The sequence below is a fragment of the Mixophyes fleayi genome, chromosome 1 (assembly GCF_038048845.1).
Source record: "Mixophyes fleayi isolate aMixFle1 chromosome 1, aMixFle1.hap1, whole genome shotgun sequence".
Taxonomy (NCBI): Eukaryota; Metazoa; Chordata; class Amphibia; order Anura; family Limnodynastidae; genus Mixophyes; species Mixophyes fleayi.
Genome location: NC_134402.1, coordinates 107,609,383 through 107,631,266, shown reverse-complemented (window position 1 = coordinate 107,631,266; position 21,884 = coordinate 107,609,383). Strand labels below are relative to the sequence as shown.

Below are 21,884 nucleotides of genomic sequence, written 5' to 3'. Positions count from 1 at the left end.
GTGTCATAGACCTGGAGTTTCAGAAAGCTAAACCATGGTTCTGACATAATTGCCTTATTGATGTGACTTTTAGATATTTAACAACTCAATAATGATTATGCGTGGGTTGCCAAGTGAGTGTTAAAGAGACGTTAGCCTTTCTTGTGATAGCATTTTGGTATCACTTTTATACTTGGTTTACGTAAAAGAAACAAGTAAAATAAAAACAAATTTAGCAACTTTTTTTTTAGCACTTAATACATTCTCAATTATAAATCCTTCTTGTGTATTGTTATTTCTCTCCTGTATTTTATGTGTAAGGCTCTAAATGAAACAAAATCAAATTTGTTCTGACATTTTCTTTAAATGCTGAATGTTGTGTGAATGAAACATCTGTTTAGTAATATATAGGGGTTTCCAATTATATCTAAAGAAAGTAATTCATGAGTAATAGGTACACTTTTAGGATGGACGGGGCAGTACACTGGTACAGTGGTTAGTATTTCTGCCTCGCAATGCTGGGGTCACAAGTTTGATTCCTGACCATGGCCTTACCGGTGTGGAAATTGTAATGTTCTTTGTGTTTGTGTAGGTTTCCTCCTACACTCCAAACATACTGGTAGATTAATTGGCTGCTGATATTCTTGACCCAAGTGTGAGTGTATTCGAAAATTTACACTGTAATCTTCAATGGAGCAGGAACTGATGTGAATGACATATTCTCTGCATGCAATATGTAATTGGTGGCGCTATATTAGCAATACAAATGGATGTTAATCTCATGCATATTTATTATTCCCACCACACTTTCTCTATGAATTTTCAGGCATCTATTAAATTTTTTTCATTACTGCTGAAATCTTTACTGCTTGTTTGACATATAATATATTATATATCATTTAATATATAATTTCCTCTTATTCTATGCCGCTTAGAAGCACATTTGTTGAAGGGAAGAAGGGGTCATACACTAGGTAAGCTTGATATCAAAGCACTCAGTCACTGTGAGGATCACTGAGGCACTATTAGGATTCTTACACATTTTAATAAACAGCAGTGGAAGTATATAAAGCTACTCAGTAATTGTGCTGTACATGCAAAAGCAGGCACAATATCTTCCTTGCAAACAAAAACTACTGCAGTTTGATCTCAACACTGTTTGTACAGGTGCAAATTTGCACCTTTTCCTGGCTGTCTATTTATGCGGTCATTTGTACGAATCCAATAAGTTCACAACTAACATTGTGAATTAAAAGGCTGACTTATTGACTCCTGAATTCCACATTTAACACTAAAGTCTAGCAGCAAAAAATATATAGTCTACTGCTTTTTCTGTTTATAAGGAGAATGTCAGGATTTCTCGGTTAACTAAGTAAACATAGAATCGTTTAGTTTCATTCAAAATATATTTCTTTGTTCCTCATTCGTTTTAAATAGACAATTTTATTTGTCAATCAGATTTTTAAAGTTAAACAAGACAAACACACAATTGATGTTCTGATAACATGAATACATTGAGAAACCAAAAGTTAACCATGCCTATAAGTCAATGGTGCTAAATCAGTTCTTTAATCTTTATGTATGGAAGAAATAAAAACCAATAAACATAACATGTAAACATGAGGACAGCAAAAGCTGCTTCCAAAACACACTGCACTCAAGAGATATAAAATACAATAATATACAGTATGCTTCTCAGAAACCTTTACCGGAAACAATAAGCATCAAGTACATTGTAAATTTGCAAAGGAAACATTCAATAGTCCACCAAAAGCAAAGAAAAAAAAAAAAACTAAATAAAAAGGGATATATTTATATACAACAGCATAACAAAAATAATGTTATGTTAAACTCTATGCTTCTTAAAAAATGTCTATATTGAGACACAAGTAATAACGTAGTGTAGGTTTGCCAGACTTAAAATCTAAAATAAAATACTTGATATGCTTACACGTCTTTACGATATGTCAGTGCAAAGTAGAGCATCCATGTTGCATTTATGAGTTCTGTGCTGGAACACAGGCTGTCAGTCATTCACTCTGCAACGTTAGGTTATTGCTAGCAGCTATCGACCAGAGTCCAATGTGTACACTACCATCCCAATTAAATTAATGTCCCTGGAGCATGCCTCTGACCACAAGTGGCATGATACACGTCTACCACCAATCAGAGTTTTAAACAAAGCAACTGCTAAATGCTAGATTCCACTACAATAACTCCTATGGCGCTATGAGGTACACTAGCGATTTTATTACAGGACAGAGCAATTGAGAAAACACACCCACATTCCCATGATGATTTGGGAGTTACATAAAAAATAAAATACTGATTTATTCATGGTCGCATAGACAATGCAACACTGCCCTCCCCAGCACTGAAGTGGTTAAACAATTTTATTTACAACAAGTCACCATAAGCAACATTCAAGTTTCTCCCCCTTGATTATTGACAGGGCTTGAGAATCCCAAAATGAAAGGCCTTTGGAATGGAAGCACATTCAGAAGCAACGTGGTCATCAAAACGAAGCTGCACAGTAACCCTAAAGAACTCTAAGGCATTTAAAACTTTCAAAGTGACACCTAGATTTGGTGTGATCATCCAATTTTTCACTGCAACAACATTTTTTTTTTTTTTAGAAATCTGCCCAGCGCTGAGGTGTGGAAATCAGACTGAACAATCTGTCCACCTCTTAGAACACTAAATGTTTCTGGTACTAAATTTCTATTTAAATAAACCATGACCATATGGTCACTGTTATAAACAACCCCCACTTATCTATTTTGCAACAACAACATTAAGAAACACAAACTTTAGCCAGGGGTTTAAATTTTTAAACATTTACCTGAACATGAAAGAATATAGAATTTTCATTTTATTATTATCTTGAGTATACTGTCCAAATAAATAAAAGAAAGCAAAACAATTTTTAAACAGACATCAACTATGAATTATTATTCATGTTGTTGTCTAAATGCATCCCCCATTGGCCGTCTCCGACTTGGCCTGCCCCTGACATTTCGGTGATGCTGATAACCATCTTCCCTGGTTCTCTGCCCCCTCCAGGCCTCATCATTTCTAGAATACTGGTAGCCTCCTCTGTTGGGCGGATAAAACTTCTCATTCCGTGGCCTCCTGGTACCATATGACTGATTGTAATAGTGCTTTGGTCTGCCTCTACTCAGCATATTGGACACCTCCCTCTCATCCTCTGAGCTCTCTTCCCTTGCTCTATGTGGCCTCTCTTCATGAGGATCTATATGTGCTGTTGCTATGGGTACTGGATCCATTTCTTTCTCTGCACATTCCCTGCCTTCTGGCGTTTCATTTAAAACAGCTGGAACCAGCTGGTTATCGGTTACTTTTGCTGGAAGACTCTGCTGCTCCAATATCTGGGGTGTATTAGGAGTTATCACTTGTTCTGCTTTTACCAACGAGGTTTTCAACCCAGACTCGCTGGCAGTAGCACCAGCAGAAAAGAGAGGCAAATCCGGTTTGCAGTCGCTCATTAAGTCCTGGGACTGCTTTATTGCTCCTTGAACTGAAATATTTTCCATAACCACCCCTGTCGAAAGGGTTGCAGACAGATCTCTATCCTGAGGGTTGATGAAGACATTCTGTCGTACCACTGGGTTTTCAATGTAGCCTTGATATGGGTAGCCATACCAAACATGTGGAAAAAACTGTGAAGCTATTGGAAGAGGTCCCATGTAAGAGCCCTGTCCAAAAGAAGGCTGTGGGTACATGGTCTTGCTTGCTAGCGAGTTTTCAAAGTCACTACCCTGGGGCTGGGGCTGGGGCTGGAACTGATGCTTTTCCTCTGACTGGTTAGGTTGGGGAGAAATTGTTCCAGTAAATACAGGCATTTGGACAGCTGATGGTAGCACTCCTGGGGAACATAAAGCTGCAGGCTGTGCACCCTGATTTTCATTCCCCACGTCACTTTGATGAGCAAAGCCAGAAGGGTCTGCTTCACTTTGGTCAACAGTGGTTTCCTGTACCCAATGGTTTTGTGGGTAAACATGAATACTTGGATACATCCTGCACATATTTATGTAGGCTTGATGAAGAGGGTGCAAGTACAAGTGTGGGGGCCACATCGGACATGTAAAAGCCTGGAAAAATTGGACATAAAAAAAAAGTGTTAAAGTCCTGTCATTTCTAACAATATAATTTATAACAATAATAAACAAATATAAATATATATATATATATATATATATATATATATATATATATATATATATATATATATATATATTACACACACACACACACACACACACAATATAATCAGTAATGGAAAAAAAAATTGAATACTGGGCATGCTATTTTACAGGTATTCTTGCGGGAATTCATAATCCACAAAGCACTATATATGAAAACAAGACACCAAGTATGTACGCTTACTTCTATATGGAGATACGCTCGCACCTTACACTTACGACTTCTTACGCTTAAAGCTGTAGAACAGTGAAGGGGCATGCAAGTGTAGGCCTGGTACAGTAAGGGAATGTTGTCGTTAATGTGACAGTCTCAGACCTGGACACAGATACATTTACGCCTGTCAGAAGGCGCACCTTTTGTGGGTGCTGGAGATTGCTCTCTCCAGCTGATTGTGCTTAATTTTTATTGAAACTATAGAATATTTGTGGGTTTGTATTTCCTACTTTTAAGCTTTACAACCATTATGCCAAAGAAGCTGAAGATTTCAATTGCACTAGAAGGCAGATGTGGGGTCGTTTGTAATTAAGAACTATTTTCTTGCTTTAACTGCAAATCTGCGCATTTTAGTACTAACACTACAAGCACACACTGTAAGAAATATATTTTTTCTTAAAGCTATACTGAAGAAATATTGACTCTTACAAGGGAAACAATAAAAATCATATAATATAGAAGAAAGAGCTGCATGATTGACTGGTTGATCCCAATGTGTGTTAGGTCAATAATTCATACATGCCTAGATTAACTATGGGCCTCTCCACAGAAATAGGCCCAGGTCTGCCAAAAGGAAAAATAAAAAAAAGCAAATATTTTCAATTTTTTTTTGTGAGGGCACTTGGCATAGGGAGGGGGAGGGGGTTTGGGGCGATGAGCAGTGCAGGGTGGTTACTTGAGCCACCCGCTTGCGGCTTCTTTGGTTTCCAGGAGGGGGGCGGTCCTGTCACTGGAGAGCAACAGGTAGCCAATTGCAAAGCTGCCTGTTGCTGAGTGGGGTGGGGCTGTGTGAGACTCATGCTGTGTGACTCGTGCTGCACAAACTTCCACCCAGCCCCATACCAAGATCACTGGCACACAGCACAACAGAAAGGAACAATTTATTTTTAACAAAGGCTATATGACAACATAATATACATGTGTGAATGGTCCGTGTGTATTAGCATAGGGATCAGTTCCTTTTCTTACATAAAATTACCAACTCTTTCAATGGAGATTATAGCCTGATGTCACTGACCAGTAACGGTGTTTGACCATTTGTATTTTAAAATCTGCTCAGATGTATGAACACATGAAGAAAGAATAGTTATATATAACAAATCTTATACATTCCAATATGGCCATTTGAGGTGTTAGAAGGTATGAAAATAACAAATAGCTGATAATCACATTCTCACACATTAACTGCACAGTTTGTATCAATAACAATCATTTTGCTCTCTGTATTGGTTGTCAGTCTCATGGCTTCCCTCTGTATTCTGTGGCGGTGAGAAGGGTGCTATGTGTTGTGTGGCGATCCCAAGGGTGCTGTGGGGTCTTTTGCTGCTGTAGCACATTCACTTCAAGAGTGGATGTGCGGTTTTTGGTTTTTAACACCATTCTCTGTTAACTCTAGAGAATGTTGTGTGTAAAAATCCCAAGAGATCAACAGTTTCTGAGGTACTGAAACAACCCGTATGGCACCAACAATCATTCCACAGTAAAAGTCACTTATATCACATTTCTTCTCTATTCTGGTGTTTAGTCTGAACAGCAATTGCAATTCTCGCCCATGTCTGCATGCGTTTATACATTGAGTTTCTGCCACATGAATGGCTGATTAGATATTTGCATCAACTAGCAGGTGTTCAGCTATACCTAATAATGTGGACAGTGAATGTTTATAATATATATACTCATGTGTATGTATGTATTTATCTATCGCTATATCTATCTATATAAAAGGTTACCACTGCTCCTCACCTTTATGTGTCTGTTTAAACACTAGGTTGCAGTAAAGAGCACAACAGTTATGACAGTTACAATTTGATGTAACTAAATGTCACTATCTATATCGTTATAACACATCCGCATATCACCCCAACACACACCTCCACAAATTTGGTAAAAAGGTTTGCAAAGGACTATTCCTACTGACTAGATTTTCATAATTTCTTTGGCTTCTCTTTTTTGTTTATTTACGTTTTTATGTGTTACCATTTATAATGAGCTTTGCTATTCCAAATTGACTCGATTTTCTATCCTTTCGTTTGGTCCAACATACATCTTATTCTTATTTTTTCCGTCATTTTGACAGGCTTTTAATCGCAATACAGACACAAACAATTGTTAGTGTATTTATAAACAGTATATTTATAGATAGATTGAATTTATTGTTTTTTTTATTTTTCTTAAGTTTTCAGCACCCTGTACTTTGTTCCATTTTAAAAACCTGAAAAGCATTTTTCATGTATGTTTCTGTTAAAGCACTTCGTAAATAAAAATAAAATAAAAATCAGCCATTGTTTTTTTTTACCTTTCTCTTTCCTAACATTGGAGGACACCGCAAAACATTGGGTATAGTAGGTGGGACTAGGAGTTTAGGCTCTTAACTTGTTTGTTCCTCACACTCCTCCCCTACTATGTCCCTGCTCTCCAGCTCAGACCTCAGGTTTTTTTCTAAGTGCCTAGGAGATAGGTCACTTCGGTATAGGCTCCTGACTATACTGTTAATAGTTATAAGTTTTCACTTTTTTATTTTTATTCCCTCTTTTGGTGCAGCGCAGGGATCGAATCAAGACCCAGAGGAGTGTAAAGCCCGAGGCTCCCTTCACTCTGGTCCCTGCGGAGGAGGCAGCAGCTTCTGAGCTGACTCTCCTCTCGCACAGCTTGCTGGCAAATCTCTCCCTAGATATACGAGCAGCTGCAGGTTCATTAGGTTATGAGTCTGCTGATAAGGAGGCAGACAAAGCAGCTGTATGCAGGTCAGCCGGGAGTGAAGCTATTACGGCCTCTCCTCCTGTCGCAACATATTTACTGGTATTGTCCCCCTAGGCAACGAGCATGGAACGGAAGTCATCACTTCATCTATGGAGGACAGTCAGGGATCGCACTCCATAGGAGGCGGTACGCTGAAGACATAGCGCAGCAGCCTGGGCACCTTAACGCTGCCAAGGGCTTGGTACTAGCAGCCGACAGCCATGTTATAGGGCTATTTGGCAAAGCAGAGAGGTAGACTGGACAGTGTAAGCAGGGAGGCGAAACTTCCCCTCCCCCAGCAGCATTGGCTCTCGATCAGCAGCCATTTCCATAGCATACTGGTGCAGTATACTCTCTTCTAACGCTGTCTCCTCTAGTTTGTGCCTCTGTACCCTTATCTAAATTGTTAATCTTTAATTCTGCTTTGGGACATATACATATATATATATATATATATATATATATATATATATATATATATATATATATATACACATTACATGATTACAAAACGATGAAACAGATTTGTTCTGTAACTCCTTTTTTCCTGGCATTGCTTTGTGTCAAAGAAGGGAACTTTCAGGGGTAAAAGATCCACTGGTATGTCGCCACTGCATTATCTATGTGCCAAAAGCAATTAGATACAGATTTATTCTGTTATACTCTCCATATTATTGCATTTTGTCTAAAAAAGGGACCTCCAGGGGTAAGAGACCGGCTGGTATTTCTGTACTATATTATCCATCTGCCAATACCATGATATACAGATTAATTCTGTGACACTTTTTAGTAGAATTGCATTATGCCTAAATGGGGACTTCCAGGGGTAAGAGTCATCCTGGTACGTCCGTGCGGCATTAGACATGTGCAAAATGTACTTTTTATATTATCTTTTGGACAGCATAACCCAGATGTGCAGTTTATGATGCCAAGGTCTGCGAATGATGTGCTTCCGATCAGGCTTCAGCAGCTGGATAAGCCGGTCAGGCCTAGATCACTGGCAGCATCATTGGCCGTAACTCACTAAGGTGATGTTAGGGTCCGCGTTTTCGAACACCTTCATGCTTGCCACTGATATGAACTGTGTGGACTATCTTTCCGGACGGAAGGCGCTATGCCAATATCCCAGTCCGAGTCCATACAGACAGGGTTGCTAACCATCTCACATAGGTAAGCATGGGAAATCACTAGTGGGATCTTGTTTTTACAGAAGATTCCACATCCATTCACAGGGTGGATAATTTCATCCTAAGCATCAAACACACTTTAGGTTCTGCGGAATTTCAGCCGCTGGCTACATCCGCACTTGCCCTATTTAAACGACCCTCCCCTCAAAGGATGGGCATCAGCATAATTTTGTTTTTCAAAATGCGTCACAGTCAGGATCAGAATATGGTTCATTCCTCGCCAGAGAATGGCTAGTTGAGTTTGGATTTACAGACAAAAAGATTATGATCTCTGAGGATTCCACATTCACTCACAGGGTGGATAATCTCTGCTAGTGCATTAGACTAATTTTAATCTTTGCGGAACGTGAGTCTGTGGTTCCATTCGCACCCGCCCTATTTAAGAAACCATCTTCTCATAGGATGGGCATGGGTTCTGACCTTTGGCAAACAAACAATATATAGGCTGTGCAATAGTTTTTCTCTCATTTTCCTCTACCGGCAGAGAAAATAGTTAAATAGGCAATAACCGTTGGGGTTGACAGACCTGTTGTTCGTCTGTTCCCTTATTCTGCTATCCCTACGCAGCCCACGCGGCCATAGAGAGGTTTCTCTAAGGGGGTCTCTGACAAGAAGTGTAACCGGGTCTTCACTTGGCTTAAGTGATGGCATGCAGTTTGTTTAGACCCAACAGGGTCATAGCTTTATTCATAAAGCCATCCAGCTAGGGTCAGAGCAGTTAGCCAGAAGCATCCAACATGACATTCCAAAAATGGAACCTTTCACTTCTGCAGAATTACACAGTGGTATTCAGGGGACATCGGAGGTAAGAGTACCTCTCTTCCTATCAGCTCCACCAGGCCACGACAATGACTTTCTCAATCCTTTTGTTCCTTTTTCTGGGGTCGAGGTGCCACATTGCGTGGTCACTCCTCACCTCCCAGAGAAGCATATGGTCATGCACAGTGGCAGTTACGTGAGGAAACTATAGGCCTGTAACATTCCCGGAGGTTGGGGTAATTATAAACTCCTCCTGGCCCACAGTTAGATGGGTTCTTCCGTCCTATTTAATCTTGCAGTCCCTCAGCAGGCAGGCCTTCATTCTCTTGTTTCAGTGAACAGGCAGGCAGTGAACATAGAGACTTCCTGGCCTCAGTAGACATCAAGCAGGTCTTTTTACATGTACCATTCTAGGGGAGGCACCGGTGTCTCTTTCGCTTTGGCTGTACAGAAGCTTCAGTTCCGGCTAAGGGCCCTGCCCCTCGTTCTGGACACTGTGGCGGGATAATGGCGGTCAGGGCAGTGCTACCGTGCGCCCCCAAGTCACAACAATACACTGTCTGGACGACCTCTTTCCGAAGGCTCCATCATTTTTACTTTTTTCTCTCTCAGATCTAGATCTCCATCCAGTTCCTGGAAGTGCTCTACTGGGTTCAGCACCTACCCAGGTCCTCACTCTTCCTACCATAGCAGATGCTTTTCTTATGCCTCATCTTCTATGCTGTGACCCACAGGATTTTCCTACCAAGGGACAGGGCCCTCTCACTTCAGCGCAGGACCAGGATGCCCCTGGTGCAAACAGAAGTTTCTCTTCTCAGTTGCATGAGGCTTCTTGAAACCAGGGTACCAATGTTCTAGGCAGTAACATTTGCACGCTCCACTCCCGACATCTCCAGAGGGAAATTCTCCAGAAAGGCTCTGACTCGGAAATTCTCCAGAAAGGCTCTGACTCCCATGTTATTGGACACACAGATATTCACTCTGTCCTAACCCACTCATATATCCTTCTTGTGGTGGTTAGCCAAAATAAGTCAGGAGTGAAGTCAGTTGTTCACCAGGGCCTTACCCCTAGTCATAACAGGCGCTAGTCTGTTAGGTGGAGGTGGATTAATAGGATCCTTACGGTCACCCTTTACTGCTCTGGACTCTCTTCCATGTCCCATGTTCTTGTGAGCGCTAGAGAGTTTTTAAAGGGGGTGCCTTCTAGCTAACCTGGTGGACCCTCGTTTGCCTTGCAGAACATGAGTTCTCATACATTCGGCGGCTGGTGCGGACACCACCCTTCCGCCTTCCAATGCCGGCAGATCTTATATTTCAGGGGCCTCTCCTGCCACTCTTTTGATCTAGTCTAGCTTGGTGACATGGCGTTTGAGACCAGGATCGTAGGGAAGAGATTCTTCGCAGAAGGCTGCTGAGTACCTTGAATACAGCCTGTGTAGCATCCTCTGCACTCGTTCTCATTGGTCTGAAAATTGTACAGCGTTTGGTGTGAATCACAATGCTTTCACACATCCCTGTGCTGGCTCTCCAAGTTGTTTTCTTTCGCTACCTGGCTCCAATACGAGACTCCACTTTGGTTTTCTCAAAGTGCAGCCTCTGGTGCTCTCCATCTACCACTGGTTTACAGGATCATTGGAGGTTTTCTTTTCTTCAGGTTCAGCCCCCCTTTGGTTGGTCAGGTGAAGCCATGAAATCTAGATCACGTCATCAGAGCGCTTCCTTTGGCCTCCCTTGACCATCTGATTTTGGGAAATTATGTCATCCCAGGGTAGGGGTGATCCCTTGGATATCGCCTTGGTTCGCAGGGTGTCGGAAGTGTGGATTGCACTCCCACATCTTACTTCTCCAAGAAGATACAGCGGTGCGTCACACCGGGCACTATTGGTTCAGAGGATAGTGTCTGCATCTCACTTGACGCAGGGGCTTGTGCTTAAGAATGCTCTTATTCTTTTCGTGTGACACTCCTCGTCGGCTGGATGTGGTTTGTGCTCTTGACGCTCAATAGCGGGGTTGGCCAGTTTCCAAATAGTTTCTTACCCGCTACATCTCTTCCACCATTCTGTTGGATTCTGTTTGTGACCCTCATCTTGTTCAAGTGACTTTTAAAGCTCACTCTCCAGGGGGATTGGCGCTTCTTAGACAGCACCTCAGGGTGCTTCACAGGAGCAGTTGTGCACAGTGACAACGCCCACAACTTCTGCACAGTTCTTAGTGGCATGGCTTTGCATCAGAGCGACCTTTGGCAGCAGGATGTTGCGCGCAGCTATTCCAGAGCAATCCCCCCCCTTAGAGGCAGCTTTGGTATGTCCCAATGTCTCGCAGTTTCCCCCCAATGGTAGGAAAGAGAAAAGAAAATTTTTACTCACTGTAAAATCTATTTCTCTTACTCCATTGTGGGGGACACTGCGCACCCTCACTTGCTCTGAATGTAGTGCTGTTTCTGGTGCTATTTTCTGTATTGCTTCTCCTTTCTTCCTGGCTTGGTTAAACAAAACTGAGGTCTGAGCTGGAGATGAGGGGCATAGTAGGGGAGGAGTGTAAGGAACAAACAAGCTGATAAGTGCCTAAACTCCTAGTCCCATCTATTATAACCAATGTCTCGCAGTTTCCCCCAATGGAGTAAGAGAAATCGATTTTGTGGTAAGTAAAAATCTTCTTTTGTCTTCAATGGTCAATAAAATAATATACCTTTATCTCGCAACTGTCCCAATTCTATATTTTAGGGGACTATCCTGATAAGCCAGGAGCTCGTCTCGGCATGAGGGACAGCTGGGACGCGTTTCCACTATTCACTTTAAATACATGTTGTGTAAACCAGTTAGTGGTGCACTCTTTATATAAGGGAAGATGGAAGGTAGATGAAGGTGGCTAGAGGGAAGTGCAAGGTATGCCCTTCATGGTGATGGCCACGTCGACACACAACTGACCACACCCACACATCACTGGCCACACCTCCGTTAGGACAGTACCTCTCACGATAGCCCGTTATAATTTTCAGCCCCAGGCCCAAGTGGCCCTTAATCTGGTCTTCAATTAATTGTAAGGGTGTCTCACAAAGTACACAATTCTGACCTGTGAAAGTAGCAGTACCCTACTTGTACACAATATGCTGTATGAAAGCGTTAAATACGTAAAGGACAATGTCTCAACTCTGAGCAAGCAGTGAAGGGAAAGGGTCAATGTAATGAGTACACTCTTGCTAAGACTTAAAGTATATACACGAGGAAAAAAGAAAATCAACTAACCTTTATACCGAGGTTGTAGAAAAAATGGAGGATGCTTTTATCTAAAAGGAAAAAAAAATAAGGTAATAAACTTATTCCATTAGAGAACAGATCTTTAATTTGGAAAAACAGAAGACAATTCCCTTCCGCCAATATGACTTACCACTAGGTAGGTCATCTCCATTCTTACAAATGGAGTAGGGAGGAGGTGCAGTGGTTCTCTCCCCCTTTTCATTCACAGGAAATCCAGGATAAAGAGGGTCCTGGTAAGCACTCAGTGACTGAGGCACAGGCAGTAAGGGCTGGTTAACTGCTGGCATTGAAACTGTAAGTGGTGAGAATGTATTTGATGTCACCTGAGGTTGTAACATAGTAGAGTCAGACCCAGTTCCGGGAGAAACAGGCATCTGTTCTGAAATACCTAAGAATAAAAGCAAACTACATCAGCCATTTCATTATGAAAATAGCATAGGATACAGATATATGGCTGCATATGTAGAAAAAAAAAAGATATAAAAGGCCTGGAAAAACGTCTAAAAAACACATGCAACATTGCTGCTCATGGCAACTCCATGTTCCTTGCCAACATCTTAGACAAAGAGCTCAGCAGAAAGACAAAATTTGTGGAATTTATGCGATAAGTAACTGTGATATCAATACAAGGTTTCTTCACATCTCATCTACATGCAATTTCTTACTTTATTGTGTTATGAGCACTTGTACCAAAAATTCCATTTAAAAGAGCAAGTAAAAGAGCAATGGAGAAAAGAGGAGAACTTGGCACAAGTTAAACCAAGTTAATTCAGCAGAAAGCAATATTATGTCTATTTAAATAATATAACCGCAAAGCTGAAACATTACAGTGTTTGGTAAATCACTATACAACCAAGCACATGGTGAAATGTTATCCTACATATCAATTTCATGAACATTCAATTATGTTCCTGATAAAACAGTTTATTGAAACACATGCAATCAGGATCAATGAGACTTTAATCAACAAATTCTGATAGGAGATGAACACATTAGGGCTTATGTGGGGTTATGCTAGGTACACGCTACAGGATTTTCAGCCGACTATCGGGCCAAATCACACAATAAATGACCGTTTGGCCCTATATCACATTAGTTTGTACACGAATACGATATAGGGCCAAACGGTTCTATGCACTCAGAGGTAAAATGTGTTCACAAATAAAAATCCTGTAATTGCGTGAATACATAAGGTTGGACGAATAGCAAGATATGTGCAGCTTTGCACCTGCAGTATTTGTACCAGGTTTACATCAGACATAGATTTATTTACATCCAATTTTGTAAACGTTGGATTTCAGCACAAAAAATACTAGATCTTGCTAAAATATGTTCACAAAATCATAATATATATGCTAGATCAATGAAGAAAGCACCTATCAGCTTCAGAGGTGAATCTACAATCAGCCAATCAGAAGTGGCTAAGCTTGTGCTGGCGTCCATCACCATCATCAGCACGTATTTGCAACTGCTCACATGCACACGTATATTGATACCACAATTGACATGTGTATATGTCTATGGGTTGGTCTGCATTTGGTTGCAATTACTCGGCCTATGCCCCTTCCCTTCCTCGTCTCTCCAGACACGAGCAGGCGCAAGTGTCAGATGAAAGAAAATCTGCATCAGCACATATGTATGCGACTTGTTTCGTGGGCATGCGTAGTACTAAATTACAGATCTTTCGCAAACAGGCCTATGTCCAACTCTGTATGGGCTGTATGTCATCTTACCACATGTGGCCAAATTAGCCTGGTTGCATGCCAGAGGTGTGTGGTGGCCAGCATGAATATGGTCTTCTGCTTTAATAAATGAAAATGAATCCAGTTGTACCCTAGACTACTCAACATCCACAAAGAGATTAAATATTTGAACAGACTGTGAGGAATCCAAGGTAAAGAAATACATAAAACTTAGCTGTAATTGAAGAAGTGCACCATATGCTCCACTGAAGTTCCAGTTATATGAATATAGAATAAGTATCTCTAAATCTTAAAGTAACACAATGAAGAATTAAAGCACGGAATGCTTTACATACTAATTAATGATTGTACATGCACATATGGGATAATGATTGTACTGTATACCACCAATTTATGACATGGACTGACCTGACCAGGGTGGTACCACTGGTGGTACAGAAGGCACTGTGGTTGGTGTCTGCTGCTCAGCAGGGGTTGGAAGAACAGTGACATCGTGTAATAAGACAACTTCAGAGGTAGCAAGCGGATTTGTAATTTCCTACAAATTAAAGCCATTGTTATGAGCACATAATCAATCACAACTAGTTCTAACGCTTAATTCTTCTGTACTACCAAAGCATTCGCTCCAATATAACTCTTACATACGATATCCTACATGTCGACTTTCCAACATCTACTGTGCTCCATTCATACTTTTAAAACAATCCTCAAGCATCACTTAGAGTGAAGCAGGCAAATAAGTATATAACCCATGATTTGCACTTTGATATTTTAACTATATAAAAATGTTACATTAAAATTTTGACCTACTGTATTTTATCCCCATAAATTTATACTAAGTTTCCTGGGTGCAAGGACCTGCTATTTATGTGTTTTTTATGCCCATCTATGTAATGTATTTTCCAGTAACATACAATTTTTACTGTATTGTAGCCCTATAAACTTATAAATTATAGCGCTACAGGTTACACGTTGCTTTACAACTAAACTTACACATACACTTCTTTAAAACATTGTGGTCCAAATAGCATTATGTTTCATATAGAACTTACCTCACTTAATTTCTGGTCACTCACTCGTGCTGGCTGAACCAATTTGGAACCTTAATTAAAAAATAAAATCAAAGATTGCTGCAATGAAAATAGGATGCAGTCATGGATTGCATACACTCAGAAACCACTTTATCAGGTACATCCTACGAGTGGTGGGTAGTACTTTGTCCCCAGAACAGTTTGAATTCCTCATGGCACGGATTTCACAAGGCGCTGAAAACATTCCTTAAAGATTCTGGTTCATATTGGCACAAAACTGCAGGTCACTGGATATTTTTTTTTTTGTGCACACCATTGCCTGTAAACACTAGAGGCTAATGTGTGCGTGAAAATCACAGGGGACCAGCAGTTTGAGAAACTTAAATCACCCTTTCTGGCACCATCATTCTTACCACGGTCAAAGTCACTTAGATCACATTTCTTACCTATTCTGTTTGATCTGAAGAACTGAACCTCTTGACCATGTCGGCCTGCTTATATGCACAGGGTTGCTGCCACATGATTGGCTGATTAGATATTTGAATTAACAAGCGGGAATACAGGTGTACCTAATAAACTTGCCACTGAGCATTTATTGTTAATATTTTTAACACTAAAAAAAAAAAGACAAGTAAAACCATAAAAAGTTTAATTATTCAAACTGTTTGCAATTTAATAATAAAGATCTTAAGACAATCAAGCAACATGGCTGTCCATATAGTATTATTTAGCTTAGGCCTTGAAAAGGTCATAAAGGCCTAGATCTGGGGAAGTTGAGGGACGACAATCTGCTCAATAAGCACATCATGGTTTTGTGTTTTTCTTATAGTGTATGTTAATAATTTACATATTATACATGCTCAGAATGGCCGGACTTATTTCCACATACTTATTTATACAAAGATGCCGTGGGGGTTGGAACAATGGAGGGCTCAGGCTGTGGGGAAGCATGGGGGAAAGTGTGACAAAAACAGTTACTTAGAACAACAAAAAGTGTATATCTAGACCTGACTTTAGTGACATTGCTAACAGAGAACAGCTCTTCCACAGAGGAAACCAGAAACCAATTGGTAGTTCAAAAGACCCAATTCTAATACCAGACAATGATGGCTTCCTGCAGTAAGAGCTTGTCAAGCTGAAAAACTGTAGTCCAGGATTCTGTTAGACCAGGAAGTCTATTACTTATTTAACAAACAATCCATGGCTCTTTCCAAAAATCAGACCACTTGCTACAATGGGATTCGCAGAAAGGAGCAAACGTGTTAAGTAGTGCGTCTTCTTATACAACTTTGGTTTCTTTGGAGAGAAACACACAATTGCCTACAGTGGCCTGGCTAATAACATTGTTTCAAATTAAACAATATCTTACGGAGAAAAAAAAGAAATGCCATCCCAGAGCATTTGGAAGCGACATCTGCTACTAATTCTTCAGTCAGAGTAACAGGATTTTTACGAACGTAAAAACAGTTCCTCTTTGTCTATTGGGGCACACCTTAGGGTATTGAGTACTTGGAAATAAGCATTGGGCACTTTAAGAAACTTGTTAACTAGCACTAGCTCCTCTCTTCTATACCCCCCTTCCTGTTTAGGCTTCAGTTTATGTTTAACCGAGACCCACAGAAAAGGAGACAACAAGGAAAAACAACAGAAAAAGAGGAAAACAAAAACATCCTCTTGAACAAAAACACAAGTCACACAAAAGGAGAAATCAAATCGTTAAGGGTGGGCGTCCAGTGTCCCCCAGTGGACTAAAAGAAACAGATTTTCCACAAGTATAAAAATCCTATTTTATCCCTCGTTTAATTTGGGGACACTGGTGATGTCCCAATGCCACCATCATGGGTGAGAACACTCAGAAGAAACAGCGCAAAGCACCTTTCTCCCAGAACTTGCATCCCCAAACACGTTAAACCAAGCAAACGTGTGAACGGAAGGCCAAGTGGCTGCTCAGTCGAGAAACCATGCCATGTCACCTAGGAAGCACTCACTGACCTCGTGGAGTAAGCCCTAATATTACCTCCAACAGGCTGCCCAGCCCCACTATAAGTCTGACATTTGGTCAGGGCAGGCATGACAATTTATGTGGAATCTGGACACCACTTTAGGAAGGAATGAAGGCTTGGTTCGGAGATAACTGCTCTACCCTCATGAAAGATGCAGGATAATGCTGCAAACTCTGAAACGGTAGAAATGGCCAAAAGGAAGACAGTCTTCCATGTGAGAACGTTTAAATCCATTGTGTCCAAGGGATCAAAATGGGAATGCTGCAAAGCATTTAACACAAAGTTTAAATCTCATGGCGCTACCGGAGAAACATACACTGCCTGAATGAAGGTTAGCAGAACCTAGTTTCTAAGCCCGAAGCAAGGTCAGCACCATGCGCTCAGACAAGCTCTTAAGCTTGAAGAATTATGGCATCAAAAGCTACAAAGTCAGACATTATAAACAGATGATAAAATGGTCCTTGACTTAACAGGTCTAGCTGGAGCAGAAGACACCACCCGCCATGGAGAGTATGTCAGTGTACTATTATTATCACCATTTATTTATGTAGCGCCACTAATTCCGCAATGCTGTACAGAGAACTCACTCACATCAGTCCCTGCCCCATTGGGGCTTACAATCTAAATTCCCTAACACCGACAGACAGACTAGGGTCAATTTGTTAGCAGTCAATTAACCTACCAGTATGTTTTTTGAGTGTCGAAGGAAACCATAGCACCACACAAACACAGGGAGAACATACAAACTCCTCACAGATAAGGCCATGGTCGGGAATTGAACTCATGACCTCAGTGCTGTAAGGCAGAAGTGCTAACCACTTCGCCATCATGCTCCCCATTACTAGGCTCTCTGAGGCTAAGCCGGCACCACTAGTATGACTGGAACACCCTCTCTCTACCTTCTTTAAGTCCCTTGGAGGTATAACAACTGGGGACCATTCACAGGCATGCAGAGTCTGCCTGCTGAGAAAATCTGCCTCAAAACAATTTTTATCCCAGTGGTAGAATATTGTGACATCCCATACATGAGTTTCGGCCCAGAAAGAGCGCGTGCGTGCTTGGCATGGCTAAAGAACTCTTGGGGTTGCCTGGTGATTGAAGATATGCGACTGCTGCTGCATTGTCCGACTATCGTCACTGCCCTTTCATGCAGCAAATGTTTAGCATTGATCAGTACACCGCTCCCAGTTCCAATACATTGACTGGAAGTTTCTTTGAGTCCAAAGACCCCAACCCCGAAGGATAACATCCGTTGTAACCAAAGTCCAATCCCAGATTGAGAACGTGCAACCCCTGCAGAGATTCTTCTTCTACAGTCACCAAAGGAGCGACTGAGGCTTTTGAGGTGAAAGTGGGAACGCCCAACTGGAAAAGTTCAGGTGGGATCTGTTCCACTTCGAAAGAAGTTCCAGCTGAAACTCTATTGCATTAAACTGAGCAAAATGGACCACATCGAAAGTCATCTTCTCAGAACCTTCATGCAAAAGTGTAGAGGTCTGTATGACAGCCAAAAGAGATCTTACAATCTTCTGCATGACCAGAATACCGGCTTATTTTGTGTGTTGAATGGAAGGCCCAAAAAGATCATCCCATCACTGCAGACCCTAAGGGGGGCAGAATGCCCGTTACAGTAACTGCTTGACTGCAGCTGGAGGCCGGGCAAAACCACGCCTGACATCCACACTATAAACCACCCAACTGGTGGCGGACAAATGACTTTCGGAGTACTGATCCTGTGACCTGCTGGAAGACCGAAAAGACCAAAACCTCGACATCTTGAGTTTGGAAGCATTAACAGGAAGAAAGGTACTCTTACTGCTTGTTGTCTGAATGTTAATGGTGTCAAGTTCAGGCCCAAACAAAACAACCCAAAAAAAGGGATAATTTCAAGAAGACACACACCACCACGAAAATGGACTTAAGAACCTTATGTTCTGCACCATAATTAAGGGTGGCTGTGTTGGGAAGAGGGATGGTAGTGATATTAGCTAATCGTGCAACCAGAGCGTCCACCAGTGGAGGCGCTTCCCATTTTAGTGGGAACCACAGGCTCACCCAACAAATCCTCCAACTGGGATGAAGAGGGAAAAGAAAGAATTGTTTGACAGCCGTACAAACAGTAAGCACTGCAGTCTCAGAGACTATTGCCTAAGGACTCTCCAGCACCTGACGCACAGAAATTCTCCACACCCTGACAGTCAGGAGGGACCTTCTCTACATAAAAGGAGTTCTCCAGGTCCAATTTAACAACCACTTTGCATTCCTCCTGGGAAGAAGTCAGAATCTGACATATTTCCCTGCAGGGGCACTGCCACCCATCTGTGCTTAAAGGAGGAGGAGGATGTAGTAGATTACAACATCCTCTCTAATGAGGAGGAAAAAACCTAGTACTGAAGCTGCTAGACCTCATACCCAGGCTGGTTCCTCAGAGTTCCCAACCACAGGAGCAGCCGGACCCTGGCCCTGAGGAGAACCAGGAATGGAAGGACCACTCACTGTTTGGAAACACACAGATCGACCATGCTCAGCCACAGAATTGGCTAGTGACCAAGCCCAGGCCGGCCTACTGATTTGGAATCACAGATGTGGCTCACTTAGCAATAGAGACAAAAGCCTCCAAGCAGAAATAAACATTTAAATAAATCTATACAGTAAAAGGGGCTGCCTAGCAGCCCTAAGGGCACTAAACTTAAATTGAAGTCTAAACAGGAAGGGGGTATAGAGAGGAGCTAGGACTAGTTAATAAGTTTATTAAAGTGTCCATATTTTCCACTATTCTATACCCCAATGTCCCCCATCTGGACATGGGAGAAATACAGGTTAGCTCTTTCACATGTATGGAGAGAGGCATTTAATTTTATGACTAACCTCCCACTGTCAGGGCATATAACCATGAGGATTGTGTCGCCAATGAGATGCCATTGTGCTTTTGAAAGTGACAATGAATACAGCAAGTTTCACATTCTGTGAATTTTATTTAAGCCACCAGCCTCAAATTATTTTTAATCTTTTGCATAGATTGCTGGAAGTGTCATTTTTGAAACCTGAGAGACTTTTATAAAACACATTGCAGCTCTATATAACAGGGACAGATTTGCAAATGTATTCATTCCCCACTTTGGTACAAAACTTGACTCTATATGCAAAATCTGCTGCTTGTTTTTTTTAGCCCTTTTATGAGGAGGAGATTGTTGATCCATGCTAACATATTCTATTGCTCTTAAGTATTTGCTATAAAAATCTTTTTATAAATATTAATACTAATATTATTAAGACTATACAGACACTTAAAATGTAAGGTATCTTATGAACTGTTGCAAATTATCATGAGTTCCTGTGTGATAATAATGTAATACTGATATGCTTCAACATAAGAAAGTAAAAAAGCGTAATTCATATTTTATTCTCTGTTCCTGCTCCCTAGCTTCCTCCAAATAGCAGGAAGATATATTTACTAGGATCTATCTTGGCAACATGCGGCTAGTCAGAGGGAGAAAATTACTAATTCAAATTCTGCAACTAAGATATAAAAAATTTAGTTATTCAACCTTTATTCCTTAGGTCTTCTACTTCAGATTTCCTCCTGGTGCTTTTCTCACTGTTTAGAGTTGGTATCTTTTTCACAGGTAATCCATCTGAACTCTGTACAGAAGCATCAACAACTGAAGCCTGAAAAAACGTAGTAATTAGTTGGGGAAACCCATATTTGATAATGCAGAAATGATCTCTAATTTTATTTGCAAACAATTATTTCCAACTGAAAAAGTACTTTCACACAAATAAAGTATGAGCGCCAGGTGACATAGGTATAAAGAATATTAGATATAAAATGATTTTTTGTAATGTACACCTTGAAACATAGGGCAGAAAACTAGAACACTCAAAAGGTACCTAGTTTGTATAATTATTAAGATAAAAGAAAAGATAAAAGAAAAGAAATTCCTTAGAGATGTCAAGGATTATGAGACCAACACAAGGATAATCCCAGAAGACCCCCACTAAACGACAATCTTTTCGCATGAGAAAACCCTCAGAAAATAAATCTATCAGTACACAACCACACCCTCATAAGAAACATCGCCCACTTGGATCTGATAAATCATATTATTCCTACACAAATACTCACCCGACACCCCCCCATCGCCAGGTTAGATCCCCTCTCATTAAGCACATACCAAGAGACAGCAGCAATAAGAGGGTATACCAACCCCTCAACCCCCGCTATTTGGGGCGTACTCCATCATTCCAAAACCACTCTACATCGAACTACGAAGATACGGTCAAAAAGGCTTTCAGATAGGTTCTAAGAAGGCTTTTTCTGATCTTAACAACACTAAATGAGAATTTATCAATAAGCTTAATAGCCTCAACAACGATGATGCAAATAACCCAGCTCCCTCATACCAGTCCCCTACTAACTCAGAAACTGAGCAAAACAGACATTTTTTTAGGGTTGGCCAGGAGTTTATCACCCCTAGTCTCAAACGTTTCTCTAACTGCACTAACTCCAACATGTCTGAAATGAAGAAGAGAATCATTAGACCCAGAAGATCAAGGGGGGGGGGGGGGGGGGGTAAAAAACACAGGGGCAAGACCAAAAACAAGAAAACAGATTTAACCCACCGTGGTATCGTTAATCTTAGTCAAGTCTAACTCACTACCCCACAAAAACAAATCTTACAAAAGGGTCTCGCCCCCGAGAAAGAGCTTAACACGTTCGATACCTTTATAGATGTTCATAAGTACATCAGGAGACTAACTCAAGAAATTCTTTGCAGATCCCTTGAGA

The 21,884-nt window shown here is 41.0% G+C and overlaps 1 protein-coding gene across 1 annotated transcript in view; it reads right to left on the bottom strand.

The window, feature by feature from the left end:
- Positions 1–1,402: 1,402 nt before the first annotated feature.
- OTUD4 (OTU deubiquitinase 4) overlaps positions 1,403–21,884 on the bottom strand; it is a 59,764-nt gene continuing 39,282 nt past the window's right edge. Inside the window, exons 15-20 of the mRNA XM_075199168.1 lie at positions 20,644–20,764; positions 15,114–15,163; positions 14,470–14,599; positions 12,489–12,746; positions 12,347–12,387; positions 1,403–4,091 (exon numbers count right to left, since the gene is read on the bottom strand). Coding sequence (XP_075055269.1) covers positions 2,931–4,091; positions 12,347–12,387; positions 12,489–12,746; positions 14,470–14,599; positions 15,114–15,163; positions 20,644–20,764 — 1,761 coding nt within the window. The 3' untranslated portion in view covers positions 1,403–2,930. The remainder of the gene's footprint in view (positions 4,092–12,346; positions 12,388–12,488; positions 12,747–14,469; positions 14,600–15,113; positions 15,164–20,643; positions 20,765–21,884) is intronic.